The sequence below is a fragment of the Silene latifolia genome, chromosome Y (assembly GCF_048544455.1).
Source record: "Silene latifolia isolate original U9 population chromosome Y, ASM4854445v1, whole genome shotgun sequence".
Lineage (NCBI taxonomy): Eukaryota > Viridiplantae > Streptophyta > Magnoliopsida > Caryophyllales > Caryophyllaceae > Silene > Silene latifolia.
The window spans coordinates 117,404,179-117,427,161 of record NC_133538.1 but is presented as its reverse complement, the minus strand read 5'-3'; the positions used below and the strand labels follow the sequence as shown (position 1 = coordinate 117,427,161).

Below are 22,983 nucleotides of genomic sequence, written 5' to 3'. Positions count from 1 at the left end.
CCATAGAAGTCCCTTCGCATCCCGACCTACCCCTTACATCTAATCACGATTGTTACGACTAGAAACAAGTAAGTCAATAGAGTTTCTAATTACTATCACAATACTATACTAGCATGGCTTCGGGATCACATAACCGTATATCACTAGACATAATAGCACTATCAACACGTCATTCACATCCATCCAGATAAATATTATCAATTCGCAATTATTTTCACGCTCACGATTACCACAATCCAACACTTCATTGATTATTAAACTGACACGAAAATTTATTCTCATCTCCACGACATCATATGGTCACGTCATCATTTATACAAAACACTTACTGTAACGTTGTCCGGCCGAATGGGTAGAACATATGGGTCTCAAGGTATACATCAACTCGCTTATATCCAAGGTTTTCCTTCTAACTACCCCATTCACTCATTTTCTCTTGGGTTGCACGGTTTGGCGAGAGGGCAAAAGAGCACGTATTAAGGGCGCCTTCTTAACCGCACTGTGAGCTCCTATCAGTTTATTCCCAGGGGTTCATTTTACTTGGACACATCCTACGTTCATTGGGTTCATTGGTTTAGGCCTGAGGATCGTTCGCTCTGATACCACTTTGTAACACCCCCATTTATTTAAGGGCCTGAACTAGGACTCCTCAGATAAATGACGGTGTTACCATCTCGGAAACCCGAGGTAGTAGATACAAAGGAAAGAAACACAGTACTTTATTAAAAAATGTTTATAGTGAGATTACAACTGGAATAAAACAAAGTCTCCAAAAATATGACCAAAAGATACAGTCTGATAAAGCTACTAATAAGACTAAGGTGGGCTAGGCACTAAGTCCGTCATCCAAACTCTCTTCGGCCGGCTCCCATCGGTCTCGAAATACGAAATCAATCGCTCCCCAATAATTGGATCATCACAGCGCGTACACGAATACGGGGTCACCAAAACCGAGTAGGGAAAACAATTGAACAACAAAATATGATATGCATGATCCTCCGTCACCTCCATCTCCATCTCAACTCATATCTCATATCTCATTTCTCATATCTCATAACCCGGACAACCCAACCATACCGATCCCCGGTAGACTATATATATATCGACCGTAGCCGATCGCATTTCGTTGAGGACACCAGGGCAAGTCTGCGAGAACCCGCCTGGGCCTTATCACAATCCACATCGTAACTCAACATCGTCACTCCTACACCATCCTCCAACTCCAATGCATATGAAATGCTCAACAATAATAATGCAACACAATGTGTATATTAATGAATGAAATCATGCCAGCTATCAAAAGATTGGAATAACATACTCAACACTAACAGATTCGATCAACCCCACCTCATTACATGAAATATAACATCAATCACAACCACGAACAAGTCAACGATCTCAGCTTGGTCATATGCAACACAAACAAGTCAACTCAATTCAATAATACGGTAAGGAGTCAAGTGTGTTTCCCCTACCTCAAAGTGCCAGCGAATCCAACTAAGCGATTAAGCGGTAAATAAGGCAATGAATTTGATTATCGACCCTTCACGAGTCCGTCACCTAAAACCATTATAATATTTATTATTATTAATTACTAAATATATAATTTCCCAAAATAGAAACTTTCCCGAAATAGTAACTTTTCTCTTTTAACAAACCCGACTCAAAACCCGCCTCTAATTATTTTAAATAACTCGGGAACTAATTTAAATAAATTATGAATAAGACCAAATAACGAATTATAACGATCAAACTCATGGAAAAACCCGTTTCGAAAACAAAACGACCCGTCATCAACCCTACCCCTTCACACGCACCCACACTCCTCACGCGCCACCTATCCCACCGCGACAACCACGGACACTGCTCCCCACTTCGACCCCACCACCAACAACCACCACGGCTGGGATCGTCGCCGGCGAGTCGAACAGGGCCGGCATCCGCCCGGTTCACCGCCAAGCCCCACCAAACACCCCTGTTTATCTCCTACCACCACCGCAACCAAAGAACCACCCCCTGCCACATAACCACCATCCAACTCGCCGTCAGCCCACGAACCTAAACACCGTGGCACCACCATTTCGACCTCCCCCGAGTCCACGGTGGTGCCACCCCAAACCTAGCCGTCTAAAACCCGCCTGAAACCGTAACCAAAACCCGTTTTGCCCCCTCCATCGATACCGCCCTTTGTTTCGCCACCCTAATCACCTACAACCACCCCAACAACCACCAAGCTACTCGCCACTCACCACACTACTCCTATATCCCGTCAACCACCACCACCAACGCCTGTCTAAGACACACAACCGCATCCAAAACCCGACGTAAATATGAAACAATGGAGAAGGTTGTCTCTTACCTTTTTCCCGCCGCCACAATGACCACCAGGGTCGTCTATGGTCGATGACAACCACCCTAAGGTCTTCCTTGCTGCGCCGTCGACACCCACTCTCTCTCTCTCTCCCTCTCGTTTTGCGTGCAGGTTGAGGTCGAAGCTGATGAAGGAGGGAGGCGGGTGAGGTGTGTGTCGTGTATTGCTAGGGTAAAAACATTAGGTTAAAACTTAGGTTAGAACATGATGTTGGGTGTTGGGTTAATTGGGTTAAACATGATATTGGGTAAACCCAAATGGGTCGAGGGTAACTGGTTTAGCTCACGTCTCGAATACCATATAAACCCGTCTCAAATAACTTATGCAACAACTCGCTTTTACGATATCAACACGACTAAACAATTAACTCGACTCAACTATTATCCCGACATAATTAGTAAAATAATATATATAATAATTATATATAATAATATCCGTTTAATTAATTATATTATATAAAATACGGGGTATTACACCAGGTTACCAATTAATCAGGAACTGGAACAGAAATTCTTGCGCTTAAAGAAGAAAGGTTGGCCTCAAAAGCGGGGTTTGATCATACATGAAAGAAATCCTTAAGGCAACGAGCTCTTCCTTTGCCTTTGAGTTAGGCTTATGAGCACCCTTTCCTTAGACTTTAGCTAGCGCTGAAGCTCGAGAAGTACGCTTGGTTTCGCGTGCTTCACCCCGATCATACAATGTGACATGAACAGCCAGCTCCTTTTAATTAATCGAAGCCAAAAAGGTGGGAATCGCTCTCTCAAGAAAGAAAGAAAGGAAGCCTCAGACTCGGATGCAGACCCCAGTCAGTCGTCCTCGATCGCAAAATTTAATATACAATAAGAAATAAATAAATATATTAAATAACATTTAATTCTTTCAATTATTCTTATAATATGAATTAAATAAGATTTAATTCTTATCCTTTTAGTTTTAGACTGTAATAAAAGCAAGTCAATAAAAGTAAGTCAACAGAGAGACTGTTTCCGCTTCGAACCCTAATCTTTCTCATGCTCACCAGCTTAAGCTGCTTCCTTTATGTATGTTATGTCTGTGAGTTCTTCTCTGCCGTAACTATTCTAGTAAGTATCTTTGCTAACATCTTAAGTAGCTTCTCGTAGACTCCACTTGTTCCTTGGGTTGGGTTAGGAAGGAAAGGATCGGGAGTACATAGGTCGAGTCAGCGCTACCGCAGCATTCCTGCCCTTGTCAGCTACTGATACACTGAGATGAGAGATTTTTTCTACTTTAACCAACGGTGACTTTTCTCTCGTTGTTCTCGAGCATTGAATGAAGAAGAAATGTAGGACCAATGCCAATGCAGTAGGCCCTAACCTAAGAAGGCAGGTAATAATGCTTTAGTTGAAGTTTCTCATGATTCGTGTGATTGATTCATCCGGTTGCAAACGGAGGAACATAATGCTTCACTTTACGTTTACAATACGAAAATACGCCAGAGGGAGGGTTGGCCAGTGGGTGAGAAATTTTTGGTTTTGGGTGAGGAAAATGTGAAAAAATGATAAGGGTAAAATCGTAAAAAACGTATGTGAAAGAGTAAAATACGTATGTGAAAATGACAACCCTAATTTAGAATTAAGGGAATAATAGAGCTCAAATGAACTAAAAAATGGAGGGAAGGGATGAGGGTTGTAGATAGAAATAGGGAAATATAGTGTAATATTCCCTCTATTAAGGGAGTAATTGTTCCCTACTTCTCCCCTCACCCCTCAAGTAATGAATTACCTCTATATGTAGGTACTCCCTCACCTCCTCTTTCCACCCTCTACAACCACCACAAAGCACCAATCTCCTCCTATTTCTTCTTATTTTAACTCTCATCACTCCCTTAATAATTACTCTCATTTCAAGCAAGCCCTAAATATGAACGTTTAAGGGAGACCAACGGTAACTAATTATTTTTGGTAATTTGAGTTATTAGTTGTCTTTTTTACCGTTTTGTTTACTTTTGTCTATATTGGAAGGTCAGTGGATGCTGGAAACTTATATACAGTACAATTACTATATTGGGTTCAAAGAGAACTAAGCTTGGATTGAGAGATTTTATCAATTTAGGGGACTTTTTACAGATCATTGATGCTTCTGAGGTATGGCTCGCTTCTTGTTTTAGAGTCTCATCATGATATATCATACTCCATACTACATTGCCATCGCCGAAGCACATTACATGGCACGGGTCTCGTGAGTCGTGACATTGACAAGTTCAAATTTTTAGCATATAATTATGCCAATCTTTCGTCAATGTAGTGTACATTTTTGGATATTCTCTCGTGTGTCCCTTAACTTTTTCATTTTCTATGATGTACCCTTTTTTTCTTGCAAAAAAAACTTTGACCGTCAATAACTCTTGGCTACAAGTTCAGAATACGATTAACTTTTTTTTTCTTTCAAATTGACCGTCTTGAAGAGGTCTTCAGTTTGAAAAAAAAATTCACCGACGTCTCAACTTGTAGTCTGGAATTATGGACGGTCAAAGTTTATTCGTTAAAAACGCTTTGACCAACCTAAGTACCGGCTCCGAGTTCAAAAAGCGGTGAATTTTTTATTTTTAAATTCAAGGCCTTGACGAGATAATTGGTTTGAAAAAGAAAATTACCGTTTTCTAAACTCGTAACAGAGAATTATTGTCGGTCAATTTTTTTTTTTGAAAAATGAAGGATACAGTTTAGAAAATGAAGGGATATACGAGAGAATATCCCTACATTTTTAGGTACCGTGTACAACCATCCTTTTATATGCTAAACACGTCATTTATTACCATTATTAGATGAGGTGTTTAACATATACAGTACTTGTGAGTTGTACACAATATATCAGTCTTTTGCAAGAATTACTCTTTAAAAAATTGTTAAAACACTTCGAATAAAGTTTACGGGTCCATCATTGTACATTACTACTTTCCTAAGAAAAAACGAGCTTACCATTTATCCCCAGTCATTTAGATTAAGGGGCTCATGATATCGGCGTATTGCTACTTCATAATATAGAAAGCGCTTAGAGTTTAGTATATCATTCGCTTAGCATATCCCCATTACTGCTTAAATCTTCTAAGTTGTGACTATATGTTGTTTCTGTTGGGGTTGGTGTCCTTAACAGTTAGTGCAAGGACTTATAAACCTCTAAAAGGATCAAAGGGTATACGTTGTATCATAATCAGTTGATCCACGTTTATCAATAACGGTTGGCTTGCTAGATAAGTTTGACGTTATTGTCATACTGATGGCGGTGATCAACCTGGCCCCTAAAAGTCACACCTATAGGATACGTCTTGAGTAATGTGACGGTATGAAAATACAAATCATGTAGATGCCAAATTTGACTAACCAGTTAGTCTGAGTTATTTGACTAATAAATTAGTCAAAATATGATGTTGAGATCTTATATTTAATACGGATTAAATATCATGGGCTAAAGGCGAATTAATCAGTTAATTCGTAAAATTGAATATAAACGTTTTATATTTAATTAAATGTGTATTGAATATAATTATACAATACTGTTTTGTCGGACATGTATTAATAATTCAACTAACCCGTATTATTAGTTGATGCCTTAATTTCCGATAACCGATAATGATTTATAATGAAACCGCGTCGTATACATTTAGTAAGCTATGGACCGGACCGCAAGTTTAAGTGAAGAGAAAATGAAAAGCCCAAATGGGCTCCTCTCACTCGGTTTGGCCGAGACACACATAGACAAAAGGGGAGTTCTCTCCTCTTGTCTAACCTAATTCATTTGACAAAAACATTTAGGGTTTTGGGAATTGTGCCTCCCGAAATTCCGGATCTCTCATCCAACACAAACTCACAAAACAATCCCCTCGATATTGCAAGGCAATTAGGGGATTATCTCTAGCACAAGGGCATTACTCGGACATCTTGGGTGCAACGATTAGGAGGAGATCTAACTTGATCTCTCATTGCCTTTTGCACTAGGACCGAAGGTTAATTCTATATCTTTGTCGTTTTCATCATGCTTTTCGTTTTATGACTATAAACTACATATATATTTTGCGTTATAATCCTTAATTCGAAGGGTAGTATACGGATATTGACCCACAAGTGGTATCAGAGCGAGGCCACGCAATTTTTTATATGTGTTTTTCATCAAACGATTGTTGAAACGATGAATTTTGGTTAAATTTTGTCTCGGCACAAACTGTTTTTTGGCTCGGCAAAAAATTTTTTTTGCTGCGTTTTTTTTGTTGGTTTTGTGTCTTGGGATCCGTGTCTTGTTTACATGGATCGATAATTTTTTTTTGGAGCAATTTCCACACGGCTGGAACCTTTTTTTTTCTTCACGGTTTTTCCAATTTTTTTTGCACGGCTGTTTGTTTTTCGTGCCATGTTATGTTCTTGTTGTCGATTTGATCTTTGCATATTATTTTGTAATCGATATTCAATATAATGTGTTAAAGATCTATCAATTGCTATTTCATTTCTATACGGATTAGGTGATATCGCAATTGGTATTTATCAAATCGATAATTTTTGTATAAAACTTTGATAAAACCGTGTGGCATGTTGGTCTCGACATTTCTATATGTCACGGCCTGTTTTGTGCATTGGGAACCGTGTCCAGTTTACACGGTTGTTTTGTGACGAATTCATCTCTTGTTTTCGTGTTGTTCTTAGCGATTTGTTGTTTTAATCGATAATTACAACAAAATGTGAAGAACATGTCAATTGTTTTTTTTTATTTTAATCCGGATTAGAGTAAATTGCAATTGTGTTTTAATCAAACCGTTTTGTTTTGATCTTTAGTTGCTCACGTTTTGAGCCGTGTAAATTTTGTTTTTGGCCTTAAAGGCTCTCGGCATTTTCGCTAAAAAAAAAAAAAAAAAAAATTTTTTTTAGCCCCTGGTACTGTTCACGTACAGTACAGAAAAAAAAAAAAAAAAAAATTTCTTTGTTTTTTTTTCGGCCTTTCTAATGCATAAAACGTTTTTTTTATGCTCTCGCTTGATTAGTGAAACGGTTCACCCACGTAAAATAAAGTTACATTAACATGATTTATTGTAACGGATTATCTCGGATTAAAATTAACTTGACTGAAGCGGTTTTGTCATGTAATTTTAATTATCTTTGGTGGTTTGGATAAAAATTAAACATAATTACGGAATTATGTCACGAATAATTTTTTTTAGTTGATGCATTTTATTTATCGTTATTGTTAATTTTGGATGTTTTTGAATGCCTTTTAATTACGTATTTAATTATTTTGCAAACGGTTGTAACTTAGTGTGGCCTTAGTAGAACGTGTTACCGTAATGATGGAACACGGTCTTGGTTGTATTTTGAGATCTCGTATCTCCATTTTATTTCTTTTAATTACAGTTTTTATTTAGAATGTAAATAGGTTTATATTTGTAAATTTTAAATTGTAATTTTTGAGAAGACTAAAGTTGGAGACCGGATGCTCACTCCCGCTACATGGATCAAGATGGAACATCAAGACAAGCTTCTCGGGTCCAACAGTGGATTCCAAAGTTGTTTTATGTTTTTCTTTACTAGGATAGGCCACACTAGGAATTTTATTTACGTATCGCATTCATTTATTTATTTTTCGTAACGATAACATGCATCATATTCCGCCTAAAACCAAACCACCTAATTATTGCATGAAAACTGACACATATAGAGGTCACGAGTTAGTTTTCATTGACATTCTCATGTCACACGATTTTAAGCCATCACCTAAATTGATTCATTCACGCAGACGCTAGTTATTCGTTCACTAAAAATGAATTATAATTAAGTTGATGGGATCTTCCTCGTATAAATAAAAATTGAGAACGGTCTTTATAGGTCAAACTCCAATGAGTCCCTTCTTCGTCGGTAGGCATACTATGACCCCTTCTACGTCGGGTAAGTTGGAACTGATTGACCTATTTTATCTCAACACTATGGTCACTCGTACGATCCTGTGACTATGGTGGACTATAGATAGGATTTACGGAAATCTATCGACCAAGAGTTCTTCCGGAAGAATTAGCTAAACAGTTAGCTTATCAATTTACAGAAATTGAGTCTTGGGATCACTTGTATCATTCTTGAGGGAGATCAATTATGCAAGTGCAATGAGTCTACACGATTAAAATGTATTTTAATAGACTTAAATCACCTCGATGAGTTGCTTATTTCGTTTTTGTTTTTCTTTCTTTTTCAGTGTAGATCACGAAATTTTAAAATCGCTAATAACAAATGGTGGTTCTCGATAACCCAATGCCAAGTGCCACATTGGACCGTGAGTCCCGGCTTCGGATCTTCATGAATCGGATGAATCGGTCTACTCGATCGAAGAATGATGGATCAAACTTCGCGGACCGGGAGGCGGCATTACGGAATGCCGCCGCCGCGATGGGAAGCTCAAATATTTATTAGAGCCCCTCCCGCAAACCCAGGTCCCACGGCTAGAGTCTTTGAAATCACCAAGTTTAATGATTTCGTATGGAAGCGGGTGCGATTAAAAACGTACTCATTTTTGCAATGGAATCCAATTTGCAGAAACGCTTCATAGCCCATGGTGCGAACAAGATTTTCACCACGCTCACTAAGGAATTCTCGAAAGCACCGAGAATCGTGACCTATGAGCATACCACTCGCTTCTTTGATGCGAGACTCCAGAAGGGCCAACCAGTTAGCCCACACATTCTCAGCATGATTGAGAATGTCGAGAAGCTGGAGACCTTTGATTGTAAGATCAGTGAGAACATTATGATCGACCGCATGCTTCATTCACTCCACGATGGTTTTGCGCTCTTTAGAGCGAATTACTATATGAATGATTTGAAGAAGACTCCCCATGAACTGCACTCCCTTCTCGTACAGACCGAGAAGGACATGAAGTTCAGTGGGAGCTTGAAACAGGATGTTCTCGTTGTGTCCAACAAAGGGAAGGGTAAGGGCAAAGCTCAGGCAAACCTAGCAGTAGGTAAACCGAAGTTCAAGAAGTCAGGTTCAGGTAAGAGTGGTCCTGGTGAGTCGAGCAACTCATCAGGCGCGACAAAGAGCAAGGATGGTAACATGGAGTGTCACCATTGCCACAAGACTGGGCATTGGAGGCGTACATGTCCATTATACCATGAGGACTTAAAGGCAGGTCGTGTTAAACCTGTTGGTATGTCTTCTTCCTCTACTACTTTTATTCATATGATTGAGATTAACCACGCAAGTTACGGAACTTGGGTACTTGATACTGGTTGTGGTTCTCATCTGTGTAATCATGTGCAGGGGCTCCGGAACATCGAACCCCACGTAAAGGGTGAGGTGGACCTGCGTGTTGGGAATGGAGCAAGAGTAGCTGCCATCTCAAAGGGAACATATGTGATCCAGCTACCAAGCGGATTTGAGTTATTTTAATATAACTACTATTATGTACCCGGTCTTTCCAAAACATTATTTCAGTTTTCTGCACTTTACAAGCTTGAATTTTCATTTGTAATAGAGAATAATAATTGCATTTTCTCATTACACGATATGATTTTTGGCAAGGCAGTCTCCATGAATGGAATTTATGTTTTAGATCAGATCACAGATATATTACACGTAATGAATAAAAGGTTAAAGGTTGGTGACAAAGATCAAACGTATCTATGGCACTGCCGTATGGGACACATTAATGAGAAACGCGTAAAAAACGGCTCATCAAGCATGGAGCTATCTCGGCCTTTGATTTTCAATCATTTGGCACGTGTGAATCATGTCTCATCGGTAAAATGACTCGGATTTCCTTCAAAGGTGTTGGAATGCACGCTGCTGACCTATTAGGACTCATACACACGGATGTATGTGGTCCTATGTCAATCACCGCACGAGAAGGCTATAGGTATTTCATCACTTTCACGGACGATTTAAGTAGATATGGCTATGTTTACTTAATGAAGCACAAAAGTGAATCCTTTGAGAAATTCAAGGAATACCAAAATAGGGTACAGAACCTATTAGGTAGAAAGATTAAAACACTACGTTCAGATCGTGGTGGCGAGTATCTTTCTCACGAGTTTGATCAACACCTTAAGGACTGTGGGATTGCCCTACAGTTAACTCCACCCTGGAACACCTCAATTGAATGGAGTGTCCGAACGGAGAAATCGAACCTTACTTGATATGGTTCGATCCATGATGAGTCACACGGTTTTACCTGATTCATTATGGGGTTATGCTCTTTTGTCAGCCGCTCTAATACTTAACCGAAGTCCGTCTAAAGCTGTTGACAAGACTCCATATGAACTATGGAAGGGAACGGTCCCTAACTTGTCCTTTATACGGGTTTGGGGCTGCGAGGCTTATGTCAAGTGGAGACACGAGGATAAGCTCGGCCCGCGATCGGTCAAGACATTCTTTATAGGTTATCCTAAAGGAACCCTTGGTCATTACTTCTATTCGCCAACCGAACAACGTGTTTTTGTTGCGGCTAGTGCGACATTCTTGGAGAAGGAATTTCTCGAGAATGCAAAGAGTGATAGAACCTTCGACCTGTCGGAGGTTCCAGAACCAAGTACCGAGCAACTATTGGAGGAACCTATTCCTTCAATCCCAGCTGCGGTTAACATTCCAGAGGAACCTAGGAGGTCGGGAAGAGTCTCTATTCCTCCGGACAGATACATCGGTATGGTCGAGGAACATGACATAGATGACGTTCTACTCTTAACGAGTAGTGAACCCGCAACCTATAAAGGTGTCATGACTAGTTCTGACTCAAAGCTATGGCTTGATGCCATGCAATCCGAGATGGACTCCATGTATGAGAACAACGTGTGGGATCTTGTTGACTTACCTGCTAAGGTTCGTCCCCTTCAATGCAAATGGCTTTACAAGATAAAGCATTCTGTGGAAGGTCAACAAGATATCTACAAAGCACGACTAGTTGCTAAAGGTTTCACCCAAGTGCCAGGTTTGCACTACGATGAGATTTTTGCACCCGTAGTCATGCTGCGTTCCATTCGGATTATCTTAGCGATTGTCGTTTTTCATGACTATGAAATTTGGCAAATGGACGTGAAAACCGCCTTCTTAAACGTTTTTTTTTTTTTTTTTTTTTTTTTGGAGGAAGAGTTGTACATGGTACAACCCGAAGGTTTCAATCAATCCAGTACATCCTAAGAAAGTATGCAAACTTAAGCGTTCCATTTATGGACTTAAGCAAGCATCAAGGAGTTGGAATCATCGCTTCGACCAAGTGATAAAAGAAAATGGATTTACTCGATCGGTCGAGGAACCATGTCTATATATCAAGTCGAGTGGGAGCAAGATTGTCTTCTTAATATTGTATGTTGACGACATACTCCTGATTGGGAATGACATACCTCTCTTAACTTCGGTGAAAGTATGGTTGAAAAACCACTTCCAGATGAAAGATCTGGGAGAGGCACAAAGAATTCTAGGCATCCGTATCTATCGAGATAGATCACGGATGTTATCTCTCGATCGGGAGTCTTACATAGACACGGTCCTAGAGAGATTCAAGCATGACTAACTCCAAGAAGGGGTTCCTTCCTATGGCTCCAGGGGTGCATTTGAGCAAGTCTCAGGCACCAGAGACACTGGAAGAGAAAGAGCGCATGACACGGATTCCTTATGCTTCGGCTATAGGGTCAATCATGTATGCCATGATATGCACACGTCCGAACGTGACATATGCATTGAGTATGACAAGTCGATTCCAACAGCATCCAGGTGAATCACATTGGATGGCTGTCAAGAACAATCTTAAGTACCTACGGAGGACTAAAGATTGGGCATTAACTTATGGATCGAGATGACTCGAAATCTCAGTCTGGATTCGTTTTTACTCTTAATGGCGCTACGATCGGTGGAAGAGTTCCAAACAAAGTGTTACAAAGAGATTCTACGATCGAGTCCGAGTACTATGTCGCGTCTAGACATGTACAACGGAAAGCTCATCTAATCCGAGATTACGTGGAGCAAAAGAAAGTAGTGATAGAAAAGGCGCTACACATGTTAAATTAGCAGATTCTCTCACTAAACCATTACGACAAGATAAGCATGAAGGGCAAGTTAATTCCATGGGAATTAAACGTGTTCCTGAGTTGTAGTACTCTTTTATGGATTAGATTCATTTTCTTGTGTACTCTATACGACATCATCGTTTTGATATTTATATATTTTGTTTTTCATGTGGAATTGTACGACAATTTTGAACACCACAAAGTGAACTGAACAAACATTATATTATTCAGTCCTTAATTGCCCACATGAGTGATAACTCGGCAATTATTTTGTGACGTTGGTTGATGGTGGGTTCAACGAGCCATAAGTCAACAGGTTGACTGACCAATCACAGAGGCGATTTATACGGATATCTCGTAGGACACAATTGTGACATCGACGTGGAGTCCTAAATGTTTTATAACATTCGGTGCCCGGTCGTGGATAGGACCTCCATGGTGATCCTAAGAGTCGATTCTTTTGACTATCGACTGTCTCTTGAGACTAAGGCGGATTTTGGGTGACTTTGGTTTCTTTCTCACGGTCATCCGTAACAGGGGGCCAAGTAGATTTTTTCTGGGTCATTTCATACTGTGCTTAGATCGGAAGGAGTTCGAGTTGAAGGAAATATTCAGCCTTTATCAGGTACTCGATATTTCTCAGGGCCACTCGAGGAGCTGTAACTGAAATGCATGGCCATGCTCGGATACGGATTCGTTTTATCAGTTAAGTTACTCTCTAGTCGGGGAAACCACTCTAGATACAGATCGATTGTAAAATACGACCTTTGCGGATCCGGATCTGCAAATTGTTTTACATTGAGTGGGAGAAATTTTAAATGAATATGAGAATCGGTTATCGCACATACACTTGTACGGACAAGTGGGAGTTTGTTGGAGCTTGTGTCCTCCAGTTAGTGCGGATAACGTCATTGCACATACACTTGTACGGACAAGTGGGAGCTTGTTGGGGTTGGTGTCCTTAACAGTTAGTGCAAGGACTTATAAACCTCTAAAAGGATCAAAGGGTATACGTTGTATCATAATCAGTTGATCCACGTTTATCAATAACGGTTGGCTTGCTAGATAAGTTTGACGTTATTGTCATACAGATGGCGGTGATCAACTGGTCCCTAAAAGTCACACCTATAGGATACGTCTTGAGTGATGTGACGGTATGAAAATACAGTCATGTAGATGCCAAATTTGACTAACCAGTTAGTCTGAGTTATTTGACTAATAAATTAGTCAAAATATGATGTTGAGATCTTATATTTAATACGGATTAAATATCATGGGCTAAAGCGAATTAATCGTTAATTCGTAAAATTGAATATAAACGTTTTATATTTAATTAAATGTGTATTGAATATAATTATACAATCTTTTGTTTTGTCGGACATGTATTAATAATTCAACTAACCCGTATTATTAGTTGATGCCTTAATTTCCGATAACCGATAATGATTTATAATGAAACCGCGTCGTATACATTTAGTAAGCTATGGACCGGACCGCAAGTTTAAGTGAAGAGAAAATGAAAAGCCCAAATGGGCTCCTCTCACTCGGTTTGGCCGAGACACACATAGACAAAAGGGGAGTTCTCTCCTCTTGTCTAACCTAATTCATTTGACAAAAACATTTAGGGTTTTGGGAATTGTGCCTCCCGAAATTCCGGATCTCTCATCCAACACAAACTCACAAAACAATCCCCTCGATATTGCAAGGCAATTAGGGGATTATCTCTAGCACAAGGGCATTACTCGGACATCTTGGGTGCAACGATTAGGAGGAGATCTAACTTGATCTCTCATTGCCTTTTGCACTAGGACCGAAGGTTAATTCTATATCTTTGTCGTTTTCATCATGCTTTTCGTTTTATGACTATAAACTACATATATATTTTGCGTTATAATCCTTAATTCGAAGGGTAGTATACGGATATTGACCCACAGTTTCTATAACACTGATGCAATGTTGTTATTTATGAAGTTGTGACTATATGTTGTCCTAAGTGATCTATTTAATTTTCTTCAATATTGGTAAAAATGGAGGGCAAAGCAGTTAATGTAATCAAGTTCAATGCAAGGGGAATGAGTTTGCTAAATGGTCAGCTGACAATCCAAGCTTCTTTCAGTGTCTCCTCGCCATCAGTAAATCTCTTTATCTTTCTCTCATTCCTCTGAATTATCCTAAATAAACTGAGGTGGCAAAATATGAATTGGATTATTGTTGATTGTTGTAATCTAATTTGTGCAGAGAGTAAACATTAAGTATGACAGCTCGAAGATCGCACCAAACCAGGTATGATCAACTCGCCAAGACGCCAAGTACCAATCTGCATTATAGCGATGAGCCTGAATGTAGGAGACTGACCTTGTTTAGTTGCTTCATGATGACTGTCCGACTTTCAAGTTGATGAATTTGTTCGAGAAGAACTATGAGCTTTTACTTGGCATTTTCAACCCGGATGGCTGGTTGGATATCACGTATCCTTTTGTCTTTTCATTCTGATTGTTGACGGATAATCAGTGCAGAGATGGGGTTTAATAGTTATAATTTTCGAGTTTTCTGGGTTGCTCTATTGCATTTCTAATTCGCCCCATCCAAAATTTTAAAGCCCTCAAAACTACAAATCCGGACTCTATTACTATGGAATGTAGATGACTTGTTATTAATTGATTTCATCATGGGTCATCTGTAAACTTTCTATATCATTTCAATCTTTTTATTTAAGAATAGGGGCAGTCGGCTCCCTTATCCCGTTGTAAGAGGTCCTTTGAGACGATGAAAGAAATGAATGGGTGGGTCCTTGATAGAATGATCCAAGATATGTGGATGAAGAAATGAGGATAGGAAGGGATGACAAAGGCAACATCTTCATACTTGAACGGGCAAAAGACCAAGATCAGAGTTAACTTTTAGGTGGTTATGACCTTATTTTTCATCTACAAGCTTAAAGATTCTACAAGAGGATGGCAATAAGGAGTTACCTTCATATACATGTCATTTTATATTCAAGAGATACAAGTTTTTTTTAACTACATGTAAATTTGATCCAAGTATTATTACTAGAGAGTGGTATGAATGTTGCAGTCTTGTAAGATTTCGAGCATTGTATTTAACTGTTTCGAGTCTTGCACTTGGGCATTCTGGACAACTAGTTTAGACTCATAAAAGATAGACAATCATTAGACATTATATTATTATATAACAAAAGCGCATTATTTGATTTTACACACTCGGAATCTAAATAATGCATATTGTGAAGTATTTGTAACGATTTTCAATAATATGCTAATAATAAGAATTATAATAAAATCCAAATCGCAGATCCTTGAATAGTAATATAATCTGTGAGACCGTTTCACAATAACGCCCCCAAGTGTTGCGCCTCTACCGGTATCCACACAATATGAGTATGTATGCTAGTACAAATTTAAGGGCAAATTTCTTTCTTCTTTCTCGGTTTTGTCTTTCAGAAAAACTGATTTCTAAACATCTCCCCTTATATCTCTCAAAGAGAATTCTAGACTATCTAGGATATGGAAAGTCTAATTGAACAATCTTTTATTATTCTTATTACCTATATAATAATTAATCTATATTAATTATAATTGCCCAAAACTCATCTAGTGTATGACCCTATAGGACCGATTAATACTACCCGAATCCTAACTCATTTAGGACTCAGACTACAAGGGGCTCCTAGCAGAACATTGTAGCCACATAGAATTAATCGGTTATACAATATTCCGCACATATGAGCACACTAACTCTTTTAGTCTCCCACTTGCACTTATGTCCTATAAGGCACCATAATCTCTTTGCTTCTATCTCTTCAGATGAGAATAGGGTAGGAGAAGTGTTATCCCTATAAATCTCTATCTCTTTTCTCGAATCTCTGAGTTGAATTGTTACAACAGACGACTGACTTTCACCTCCTCTGGGCATGACCATGCACTTATACAATTCCCACTCTTCGAGAGGCCAAAGATGATAAACTCCTTTCTCAAAGAAGGAGCAAATCCCATTTTGTCTAACCACATTCTGTCACAAATTCCATGACAAGTTCAACCATCACCTTTATAGCCACCAGCCATGGTTGACGTTTGATGATGTCAAAACTAGCACTTCACATGTACAAAATAGTCAAAGACTCAGGTCTAAAGACTACCAAACGGTGAAAGAAACTTTGTTGACACTAAGCGAAACCTTAAAAAAGTTCTTTAACGGGCCAGTCTAATACACATTCCAAACATGTATCCATGTGGCTGGTTTGATATCTCAATATCATGACTTACGGAACATAGTCATCAACCAACTCACAACTAATCATTATGAGGCATAAGTGTCCCTTTCACTATGCCCTGATTAGAGACTTATATAACTACATTATCTTACAAAACAGAGTTCCATAACCAAGTCACGCACTTGGTGATCTGTTTAAACAATGTATACTATTTTAGGGCAAACATTCAATTATACGATAATTAAATGCAAAATCAACTTTTTATCATATAAAAGAACATGTCATACAAACGTATCAATCATATCGAATATAACCTCCCACTAAAATAAAGACCTCTTGGTAGTATCAAGACCACTCGCTAATGCGTCTTATACAAATCGCAGTGCTATGAATTTTCATATTATAATTGCGAAAGATATTTTCTATGGAACATGCAACCATTGCATCAATTACTATCTTACATATGTTTAATTTACCTTATCTGAATAAAGTAAAATCAATAGCACACGTTTGATTCTTAAATCAAATGTACTCTTTGTTTCTTCATAAGCAACAAAGTATATAGTTGTGTATATGTTTTGACAGGCTAGTCGTGTACCTAGCAAAAATAACCAACTGACACTAACTAATATAGCTAGGGAAATCGGGTCGATCTTCACAAGGAGGCAAGATATCTGTTAAAGGTCCGTCTATTTAGGTCACTAAACGGGGGTTTGAATTTGATTTCTAAACTAATAAAGGCTTAAAGGAAAGAGCAGTAAAGAAAGAGCAATAAAAGATAGAAAATATAATAGATATGATCAAATGAGAGAGAACATGTTAGAATTTCGGTTCACCATGGTAGTCTAGCGATTCAACTGCAAATAGCCTAGATAATCTACTGTGAGACGGATACAGGAAAGGTCCTTCCGGTCCACTTTCTATCCTATATTTCCACTAACTTAACTTCCGTCCTCGTCAGGGTAGTCTACTGTTCATAGTAGGTCTATTTAATCCAATCTTCCGATCCAGGAGTAAATTTAACCAGATTAAAAGTAACTTAGAAGCGTGCACTCAACTAAATCGATATTATAATTAAATTGCCATGGGTACAGATTCTCACAAGTAAATAATCTAGTCTATTCGCTACATCGTCACAATTCTACCATGGATTCCCTAATCCCAACGTGAAAGGATAGCTACTCATATTACTAATGTTGTCAATAATAATAATATTGAATAAACTAATTGAAGGCATGATGAAATAACAATAATAATGCATAAACTAAATTAGGGCAGAATAATTAAGATAATAAAACAAGGATTAAAGCTAGGAAATAATGAGATTAAGATTAAAAGGAGAAGAGAGATTACAATCTCAAGCGATTCCGGCATAAAGATCAAATCCACTAAGCAAAAGATTAGGGAGAAGAGAGTTTACGGTAGAAAGTGTAAAATAGAGATTAAGAGTTTTCAGAGATGAATCCAGCGTAAGTAGCGTCGAAAACAACGTACTTAATAACTTAATTATTCAATGCTTAAATAGGAAAACTAAGTCCATCACGAAATAACATAACACGGGTTAATTAAGCCCGTCTAAAATCCAAAACCTCTCGATCGAGTGATATAAAACCACTCGATCGAGGTCTTTAGGAGATAATCCTCTCGATCGAACAATAATATCTCTCGATCGAGGAAACCCACTAAACAGCATTTCGATCGAGCACAACAAACCACTCGATCGAACTCTTCAACTTGCCAAACCACTCGATCGAACTCTTCAGCTTCCCAAACCACTCGATCGAACAAATAAACCCATCGATCGAGTGTTCTTCCTCCAAGTCAGCTTCTAAATCGTCTTTGACTGCTCCATTAACCACCTTTTCATGCAAATCAAGGCATAATCTCGCTCTAACATTCCCGTCTCCTCAAAATGCATGCAAAATAGGACGAAAAGAGTACGGTTTCACCACTTTCAGGTTCATTTCTGCAATTCAGACAAAAGAAACCAAAGTAGCCAATTCGGGGCATTTTGCAATACAAAACGGTATAAAAAGGCATAGAAATACGTGCAAAATAAGACTAAAAAGGCTGTATAAAATGCACGTATCAAATCTCCCCAAACCGAACCTTTACTCGTCCTCGAGTAAACTAAATGCAAACTAATGAAACGGAAATGAAAACTCAGAGCTAGCTATAACTTGTCTACTTGAACCAATTTAATGCAATAGAAATCAACAGTTATAGCTACACCAAAACGAATTATAAGATGTCCATAAATAAAGCTGACCTATCGATCTTGCAAGACCAACAAAATCGGACTCTTACGTGGTTGTTGTAGATACCTCATTTCTGCACCTCTCGCAAACCACCCGGTGATGATTGGGCCGCATGTTTGGTACGCGGAACGATTTGTGACAGTTCGTAAGATTATCGTCAAGTGATTGCTCAAATATTAATATCTACCTCTTAGTTGTCATCTAAGTCTCGATACGGTCGTTTTGACAATAATTAGAGTACATTCGGAGTCCGGGCCTAAAACCGTCTCCATTTTCTGATAACCGTTAAATCCCGAATCAGAATGTTCTGGAATGTTCCGGATATTTCTATTCCATATTTCATAAATTTTATCTTTTGGTAAACAATTTCCCGTAATATTCACATATGATATTAAGGAAAACCGAATTATTTCCGTCCTACCATAACTCAAACACGGAAATCTTTCTTCCGCAGGAGGAAACCCCTTGGGAACAGACGCAGCAGGTGCTGCGCCTCTTCCAAGAGACGCGATGGGTCGCTGCGCCTCTTCCCGTGCCCTTTCGCGTATTTTTCGTATCTTTTTTATATCTTTCCGAGATTCACTTCCAAAGAGTCTCCGAAACCCTAATTCCTCCACGTGATTAGTATAAATAGGAGCCTTCGTTCCTCATATTTCTCACGCGAGTGTCCGCCCTTCTTTTCTCCCTTTGCATTCTAGACTTTTGTTCTTACTTTTTGGCGTCTACGTGCTTGATCTTTCAACCACGTAAGCTCGGATCCTTCTGAGTACCAGCCTCGTTTGCATGACCGACCAATTTGACCAACTACACATCAATCAAGTTAATTAATCTAATCGTTTTCCTCTTACGAGGGCACTTTCTTTGCATTCGCGTCGAGCATCACTAATCGATATCTTAGTCCTTCTCGTTTCGTCAACATGTAAGTCTGAGGGTGTATAATCTCTCTTTTATTTATTGTATTTTAATTTTTGTATCATCAATTGTAAGGTTTATGTCGAAAATATCATTAAAACCGATTTCTAAAACCATTCTTTAAAACCTCTTTTTACGGATTTCCAGTAGATAACCGTCGAGAAAGGACGCAAAGAATCGCGCGCCTATTCGAAGGAGCGCATACATTCTTTGCGCCTCTTCGTGAGGCTGCCGCAGTTCCTGCTTCCTTTCTTCTTCGTTCGTCCTCTGTTATTCGTCAAAATTCTTTTACTTGTTTCGTTTGTTTCCTGTTAATTCTTTGACATAATAGTTTATCATCTCACATGTATATTATTCATCATCATTAATATGTTTTAATCATCACAAATCCGACTCAAATCCCAAATAATTCAATATTTGCGGGTTTTCGTCATTAAATTCAATTCCGGGTTATAGAGATTCAATTCATCAATATTGAGTTTCTGGAATTCGTCTTTGATATAGTTTTCATCTGTCTTTTGTCGTAATTATCACATATTCGTCATTAATCCATCGTGTTTAACCTAAACAATTGATTTAATTTTTTTAGTTTGTTAATATCGTTCACTCCTGTAATTAATCCATCTTAATTCCGTTTCATCCATGTTTTGTTGTTTTATGACCATTAATCACATGTAAATAATCTGCTAATCACTTTCATCCGAGTCAAATAATATTAATCGATCATTAAATTAACCAACGAATATTAACAACTTGCAATTCCGGCTTCACAGCCAGAACTGAGCCAAGGAACAAACGCAGCAACTGCTGCGCCTTTTCCAAGGGACGCAGCTCTGCTGCGCCTGTTCCTGGTTGATTTCTGCCTCTGAACTCCGTTGTTGCTTTGACCTAGTTTATTAATTACGTATTAATATTAACTATTATCCGTATTATCACCCTAATTCCTGTTCGTTAATATGTTTATTTATTCTTTCTCAAATTATCCGTTTTAAAAGTATTTTCGACATAAATCTTCATTATTGTATCATTGTATTTCTTTTATCACATTGTTTGTATGCCTTCACACGTAATTGACCCTAAATCCCAACTTTGACATTTATTGTATGCTAAATTAATTGTTAACTGACTTAGTCTAATCTTCACATGCTAGGATTAATCTATTGGATGTTGCATTGCATGCATATAAATCGACAATATATCAAGTATAGACGATTTTCCCTAATCATTAGTAGAGGCCGCTATCGAGGCGGGCGGGATTAGGTGTTCGATCAAAAGAGCTTCCTAATACGTACCCTCACCCCTTACTCCAGATCTCTGTGAACATCCGTGTTCATTGGCATCCACGAGAGTCATTCTAGACATAGAATGCTAAGGGTAACGATTGCTTAGTGTTCATGTCTCTACTTTGTGTCTTGACATGACACGAGGTATTCGAACGGTTTCCAATTTTCCACAATAAATTGGTGGCGACTCCACAAAATGCAAACGCTTGTTTCCCAAGCGCCCCCGTGGCCCATTGTCCACAGTTTGGCGACTCCGCTGGGGATAATACACTTACGTGTAGCAAAGGTGAAACTTGAACAAGGTTAGGGAATAGTTTGTACAAGACAATTGTCGGTTTTCATAACTCGGTCTTCCTAGACCTTTTTATTCGGCCTTCCTAGGCCCAACCCAACCCATTCGACCAATCGTCCCGTCTAAACGGTCCTAATTCTTATTTGGGCCTAAGGATGGATAGCGATTGACGTCATCCATACCATGATGCTTACTCTTGTTTGTATCAAGGGCCTTCACTACTTGAGGAAATGGACTAGGAATCGGCCTTACTCTTGTTTGGTACGAGCCTCTCCACAGACTTCGGGTTTGATGGTTCGGTATGGCAACCCACCCTTTAAACCAAAACCCTTTTAAATGCACTCAGCATCCCGTTATAATGCTTGTATAAATGTTTGTACCTTACGTGATCACCACTTCTAAACAAAACCATGACGATTTTTCAAAAATCAAAACCCGTTTTCAAACAAAAATTTCGAAATAGGCTTTCAATTAGCGCAAAATCCGGTCAAAACTCTGTCCGTTTGTCGTGTCAAAAATCGGGCCACAAGCCCATTTCAAAACCTCACTTCGAGTCCACTCCTACAACTACACTACAATTGGCTAGGACACACATTTTCAAAAAACCTTTGTCTTTCTTTAAAGATCATTCAACACAAGTGGCATACACCCACTTCACGAGTCAAAACATTTCTTCTTTTAGCAAGTGTGTTAGAATGGTCGATCGTGTTTTGATTCGTCGCCGATCTCTTATCCAGTTTTCAAGATGCCCGGATCAAGTGATGAAACAAACCTCCACCAACTTCAAGATGGTAATGATCGAATCCTAGCCGCGCTAGCCCAAATGCAAGTCACCCAAGACCAAGTCTATGACCGCCTTGAACTCATTGAGTGCCGTATCTATGCCGTAGAGGGAAGGTTGCCTCCTCATGAAATTGAAGTACTACGTGACTCTGACTGATACCCGTCGTTGTGAGTACCAAAAATAATATTTATAATCTCCTATTAAGACTAACCTAGGCTAGTGGTAACAGGGTCGAACCACAAGGAGGCAGTTGTAAATTCTAGTTGTTCTATATTTAGTCTAAGGTAACAAATGTGGGGGTTGGTTTGAATTGGTCTACAGCTAATAGTAAATAAAGACAGTAAACTAAATAAATGATTTAAACAGATAAAAGAAGGGTACTAGGATGGTCGGTTCATTATAGCTTTGGCGGCAGCAAACTAAGTCGGTCTGAATCAAACACAGGTAAGGCGGGAAATAAAGAGGTCCTCTCGGTCCACTCTTAACAAATAGCATCTCTCGATCTCGCTATAGGTCCCTAATGTCACTAATACTGACTCTCGTCCTGAAAAGTGACTAACGGTCTAAACTATACCTATCTTTCGATCTTAGCACAGTCTAGTCGATTTAATTGATGGTCTAATAACCTCCCCTACCTTTCGATCTAATGGGTCAGTCACGAAATAGGTATCTAACTGGTCGCATGCATTCGATTCGTTAAATATAAGATTAAATTCAATTAAAACGAGGGAAAACCCTACGAGGACAGTCGATCGACTGGCAATATCAGTCGATCGACCAACACGCGAAACAGCCCTTCCTAATCTAATGCCGCCTATGCCATAAATCGCCTACATCCTAGCACTAAAGAATTAGCTACTC

The 22,983-nt window shown here is 38.9% G+C and overlaps 1 protein-coding gene across 1 annotated transcript; it reads left to right on the top strand.

The window, feature by feature from the left end:
• Positions 1 to 3,661: 3,661 nt before the first annotated feature.
• LOC141628783 (fibrillin protein 5 homolog) lies at positions 3,662 to 15,483 on the top strand. Its single transcript, XM_074441878.1, has 6 exons — positions 3,662 to 3,718; positions 4,354 to 4,476; positions 14,396 to 14,494; positions 14,601 to 14,645; positions 14,757 to 14,830; positions 15,172 to 15,483. Exons 1-6 carry the CDS (start codon positions 3,662 to 3,664, stop codon positions 15,257 to 15,259), a joined length of 486 nt encoding a protein of 161 aa, XP_074297979.1. The 3' UTR covers positions 15,260 to 15,483.
• Positions 15,484 to 22,983: the final 7,500 nt, after the last annotated feature.